Raw genomic sequence first — 6000 nt, 5'->3', positions numbered from 1 at the left:
GGCCGGACGGCGGAGAGCGCCCGCCGCCTCCTGCCCGACCTGACCCGACCTCGTCCCGTCCCCCCGACCGGGAGCCGCTCCCCAGCGGGGCTCCCGGCGGCCAGGGTGATGCGGCTTGTTGGGAAGTGAGGGGCGGTGCGTCCCACCTGGGCTGAGGGCCCCCCTGCCTCGGAGCCTTCCATGCTTTCGGGCCCCCCTCGGGTGGCGGCGGCCTCGTGGGAGGCGGGAGCGGCGCTGCCGTGATGGCCCTAGAGGAGAAGCGGGAGAAGCGCCCGCCCGTCACCCCCATGATGATCGAGGAGGAGGCCGCCCTGCGGAACGGCAGCCGGGGACTGACGCCGGGACCCTGGGCCGAGGCGGCGGGGCCAAGACCCCGCACCACGGAGCGGCATATCGCCGTGCACAAGCGGCTGGTCCTGGGCTTCGCCGTCTCCATCCTAGCGCTGCTGGCGGTGACCATGATCGCCGTGCTGCTCAGCGTCCGCTTCGAGGAGTGCGGCGCCGCCGCCGACGGCCCGCCGCGGGCCAGCGGCAACGGGAGCCTTTCGGGGGCGGCCCGGCAGCCACCCGGTGCGGGGCAGCCCCCCGGCCAGCCAGAGGAGGAGGCGCGGGGCGTGGAAGCGGCGGAGGAAGAGGAGGAGGAGGAGGAGTGGCAGCGGCGGCAGGAGTTGCCGCCTTGGGCCCGGCCGCGGCTGCCGCGGCACCTGCGGCCGCTGCACTACAACCTGATGCTGAGCGCCTTCATGGAGAACTTCACCTTCAGCGGGGAGGTGAACGTGCAGCTAGAGGTGCGCAACGCCAGCCGGTACATCGTGCTGCATGCCCACCGCATGCACATCGAGGCAGTCCGCGTGGCCGAGGACAAGCTGGCCGGCGGCGTGCGGGTGGCCCGCACCTTCTTTTACCCCCAGACACAGGTGTTCGTCGTGGTCCTCAACCGCAGCCTAGAGGTGCAAAGAAGTTACAACCTCAAGATAATCTACAACGCCCTCATCGAGAACGAACTGCTGGGCTTCTTCCGCAGCTCCTACGTTCTCCACGGCGAGCGAAGGTAGCGGAGCGGCCGCGTCGCCAACTCGGTCCGAAGTTGGCAGCCCCAGCGCCGAACTTCGGGCGGGGCGGCGCTAGGACCCGGCGGCCGCGGAGCTGCCAGGCGGGTGATGCCGCGGGCTCCGCGCCGCCCGGCCCCGGCGGTGCCGCCGAGGGGCGCAGGGCTGTGCCGGCCGCTCGGGCAAGGGCTGCGGCGGGGAGGAGCGCCCGCCAAGTCCGATCGGTCGGTCGGTGAGCACAGGCCGGGCCTCGCCTGCCGCTGCCGCCGCTCGCTGGGCATCCCCTTAAGGCTGGCGCTGGCAGGGCGGAGCTGCGGAGGCTCTGGGGGACTGCGAGTCCTTGCCCGCTCCGCGCCACCGGCTGGTATCGGGAGAGCGTCTGGAGGGCGCTGAGGCTCAGGGGCTGCGTGGGAGCGAGGGGGGCGGGCGGAGCTGCCGCGGTCTGCGGGGCGGACCGGGCTGGGCCGTGCGGGAGGCCCGGCCGGGGTTAGCCGGGGCTGCTGGCAGGTGAGCGGAGCGCTCCGCCTGCGCGCCCGCCGGGGCGGGGAAGGCTGCGAGTCAGGAGATACCCCAGCGCAGCTTGGGGACGGGACGGGGATAACGAGCCAACTTCCAGGATGGCAAGAGTGAAGCAGACCATCCGCTCGGTCCCTGTCGGGGCAGGCCCGGAGAGGAGACTCCGGGTCTGTTTAATAAACACTCCGTGTTTGGCTGCCGTGTGCCCTTGTGTGACAGAGCTTTACCAGCAGCGAGACTTCTGTGCTGGTTTGATTTTACGACGTGGTGGGATGTGATTTCACGTAACGTGAATGCGTTTACACCTCTGCAGCTGAGTCGCTGCAGGTTTACACCCTGTGACCGGGCAAACCTGATTAGTTTTCATGCAGAACAAGATTCAGTATTTACTCATGTTGTTATAGCCCCTTGGGTTCCTGTCGAGGCCCTTGTTATGGTGGGCAGGGTCACTGTGGAGGCCCCCGTTTAGGCAGTTACAGAGGCTTTCTTTTTTAAAGTAGTTTTCTAACCACAGTCAGGCTTTGTAATAGAAAAGAAAGACGGGATGGGCTTCATGGTTCTGGCATGGCTTATCATTTTAGAATTAGTTTATTTTTAAGCCATCCTTTCTTGAAACATCTGTATGAAACACCTGCAGTGACAGGTTTTCTCTTCCTAAATCTTACTGTTTTATACTGCAAAGTTAAACAAAGAGTTTATAGTTGGAAGAACTGGGCAAAAATACTTAGTCAAACATGAAAAGCATCCTCACCAACTGAATTAAGTCAAAAGTCCTTTTATTAAAACATATTTTCATTACTATGATTACTGAGAGTTTAAACAGTCTGATGTTAGAACTGCAAGCAGAATTGAAATTAAGTTTTTGCAATTTGTCATCAAAATGAAATAAAATGGAAATTTGAAAAAACATAGTTGTAGGAAAAGATGCGGAAAAAATGCCTGTTATCACGGATGATTGAATGACTAGGACAGTTGGGAGTTCTTACAGACCTGTATGGAAATAGGCAAATCAGAAAACAAAATACTGTTAACAGCAGAAGGTATAATTCACTTTACAAATCCAATAAGTTATTTAAGCAGATATTATTCTTGTGTATTTAGACTTTGTATAGGAGTAATTGAAATGTCGAATAGGTGCGGCAGTGACATTTTTCCAGAGTTACTTGTACTATGCTTCAATGCGGATTCCCTACTTAAGATTTAAAAACCACCACCAACAAAAAAAGGTCCTTTCACTTTTTCAGTCATCAGAGTAATTTAAGACACAGGGTGGAAGGCAATATAAAATGCGTTTCCCAGTATTCTGTGTGTAACTTTTCAGATATGAATTGCTTTGTTTTTAATACACTAAGTATAGTCATACAAGATCTAAGGATAGATACCTTACCTTATGTGAGGTAGCACTGCTATATTGAAATCAATAGCATGTGTTTTCTTTACATCAGTTCATTTATATTTCTTTCTGTAAAATGTTTTTAAAACTGTAATCATTGTGTGGTTATAGTTTCAGGTGTTAAATAGAAGTAGTGTTTTTCAACTGGCACAGGCTTAATGACTCGCTGTAGTATAAAGTGAATAATACGCATTCTAAAGCAGGGAACTTCTTTGATCAGAGCGTGCTTTTACAATGTAACAATTTGCATTTTTATTAATAACCCATTTTTTAATGTAATACATATAACCATTTGTGGTCCTTAAATGTGGACAATTTCTATTATGATAGACAGACAGGCTTCTTGCATGCTCTGGGAGAGTTTGATGTTCCAGCAGGGCTTTAGCTTTTGACATCTGTGTATCTGATTAAAATACAGTAGCTGCATTGCTATAAAAGGGTCCAAACCATCGTTTTTTTCCCTTTTCTTGTACATGTTTTATTTTTCCCTAAACTTAGTTTCTGTGGTCTTCACAGGTGAAAGTCATAAATCAGTCTGAAATGTTGACAGTTGCATAAAAGCAGGTTCTGACTTAAGTCTTTTCTACTGTATTTGAGATGTAAAATGCAAGTGATATGCTACAAATTTGCTTAGTGTTATGTGCCAGAATTTACTGGCACATAATACAGACATATAATACAGAGGTACTGTAGAGTACTGTAAAAATATGCAGACATATTTAAGTGAACATCAAACTGTGGCATAAATGAAAAGGAAAAAAAAATTCTTACGTCACAGAAACAAAACAGACATATTTTTTTGTCTTGTAACAACTCAGATGTCAAAATAGATAGGTTGTTGAGGAAATGTCTTCCTTTAATAGATGAGATGGGATTAAAACAGCTGTGAAGTACAGCTGTGGGTATGCTGAGAAAACAGGCTGCAAGCCTGTTATTCCCTAAAGTAAAACTTTTTATGGTCATATTTTTGGGAATTGGAGATAAAAATGTTGGTGCCCAGAGTAGTGTGTAAAGAGATGGATGAAATACTCGGCTTGCTCTTCAGTTTTATTATGGTATAGAAGTTTGCTTGTTTTACTTGAACGCAGAGAGGAGTAAATAAACAGAGACAATGTTTTGGGTTTAGTTTCTTTGGGTTTTTTAAGTATAAATGTTTAGTTTTTGGGAAGCAGTTTTAACTTTTTGTTTGTTTTGCTTTATGGCACAACAAGCAAATTGATGTTTGATACTAATGCTTGTGTTATAAATATCACCGTTATTGGTAGTTGATGTATTTTTAGTATGAAATATTGACCACCCAGTGTTTGCCCAGTTACATCTATGTGGATATATATCTACCTGTCTGAGAGAATACAGATGATGAAGCATTTACGAGGGTTATCAAGTTACCAGGATTTATTACCTGGTGAAGAGATTGTTTCAATGGCCTAATGAGTATTAAATATAAAAGTATTAAAGAGGGAGGCTGGGGAGGGGGGACAAGGGAAAGATTCCTTATTTGGAGAGTGTCACAGTATAAATGGTGTTCCCTGAGTATACATTTACATGTACGTTGGAGCTCATTAAAATTGTTAATTTCAGAGGAAAGTTCATCATTCTTGCTTTATTAATAACAGGCCAGTACAGTTTTCCATGCTCACTTGAGGCTTCTGTTGATGTCTGTAGCTACTGAGAGTGTGCCTAGAATGCAGAATCAGGTCCACTTGAAATACTTTGTATATAAATTAAGTTGCTTTGCTTCATTTAATTGGCTGATTTGGCTTTGTTGCACTAGTACAAGTCCACTGATGATACGGAATTTTTCTGGATTAACACTAGAATACCTGGCACCAAATTTTAACCTTAGATTTAGCAGCCTTGTGCAGAGTTATGGTTTTAGTAATCCATGTTTTGTAACGAGACAAGAAAAATGTGGTACGATGAATTCCTTCAATAAGTACTAGCCAAAAAAGGTTTTTATTTTAGACTGATCGTAAATGCTTCAGGGGTGGAAAAACTTTTCAAATTTTAAAAAATTATCCTTATTTGAAAGAGATGATAATTCACTGGAAAACATACATCTAGTTCTACCAGGTGCAGATGCACTATAGCAAGAAAAAAGTGTAATGTTTCAATAAATTTATTTCTTCATTTTCTCCAAAATATGTGTAAAACCCAAGAAGTTTTAGAAAAAGTTAATTAGATACTTCACTTTCTGTATGGGCTACCTATTTTCTTCTTCAGTGTTAGAGGGTATCACATTGCAAAGTAATGGTTATAGACTGATTAATAATAGGTGCCACCGTTTTCATTATATCAAAACTGTCCACCCATCCTCTTCCCTCAGAGGAATAACAGATGATTAGTCAGCCTCTAAAATTTTGATAAATGTTTGCCTAGTATCTAAAATTGCGTGGTTATTTCCACTGAGGGAACCTTGGAACGTAAGACATGAATCAATACTACTTAAAAAGCCTATGTGTGTGCTACCTTTACAGTTACATAGTTGGCTTATGGTAATTTTTTCATTCTGCATGCCTCTAGAAAATACTTTTATCAAACCCCATAATTCAACCTTTGAAGCGTAACTTCTTGTTTCTGCAAAAAGATCGTTGCACATGGGTTTTCTCTTTATGTATAAGTTTCTACCCAGAAACTCTCCTTTTCTATATCTGGGTTAAAATCTCTTTAGTTCCAAAGTACACAGTTACAGATTTTATTGTCAAGCTAAAGTCTTCCCATTCTCTACAATGGCATAATAAATACCTTTTCCTCCTTTAGAGATCTTTTAATAATTTGACTCTTTAACTGAAAATATTTATTTCTTCTCTATAAAATACTCCAGAAAAGAAAACCACATGTAGAAGAGCAGTGAAATAGTCTGTGCTTGTTTAATCATTTACTTACATTTGTAATTCGGCAAAGCTCACAGAATTGTTTTTGGACATGCACAGACACAGCAGTGCTGTATAGCACTGTGTCCCAGGCCTATGTGCAGCCGATACAGAAGTAATCAGCAGTGGAAAACAATGACCCTCCTGCGTGCACTGTGTGACCGTAAGT

General features: G+C 46.2%; 1 protein-coding gene across 3 annotated transcripts in view; it reads left to right on the top strand.

The window, feature by feature from the left end:
* Positions 1-242: 242 nt before the first annotated feature.
* The window catches only part of TRHDE (thyrotropin releasing hormone degrading enzyme), a 209829-nt gene continuing 204071 nt past the window's right edge, over positions 243-6000 (top strand). For all 3 annotated transcript variants that reach the window (XM_064655637.1, XM_064655636.1, XM_064655635.1), the window contains exon 1: positions 243-1051. In XM_064655637.1, coding sequence (XP_064511707.1) covers positions 243-1051 — 809 coding nt within the window. The remainder of the gene's footprint in view (positions 1052-6000) is intronic.

Source organism: Pseudopipra pipra, chromosome 5 (genome assembly GCF_036250125.1).
Source record: "Pseudopipra pipra isolate bDixPip1 chromosome 5, bDixPip1.hap1, whole genome shotgun sequence".
Taxonomy (NCBI): Eukaryota; Metazoa; Chordata; class Aves; order Passeriformes; family Pipridae; genus Pseudopipra; species Pseudopipra pipra.
This window is presented reverse-complemented; position numbering and strand designations above follow the sequence as displayed.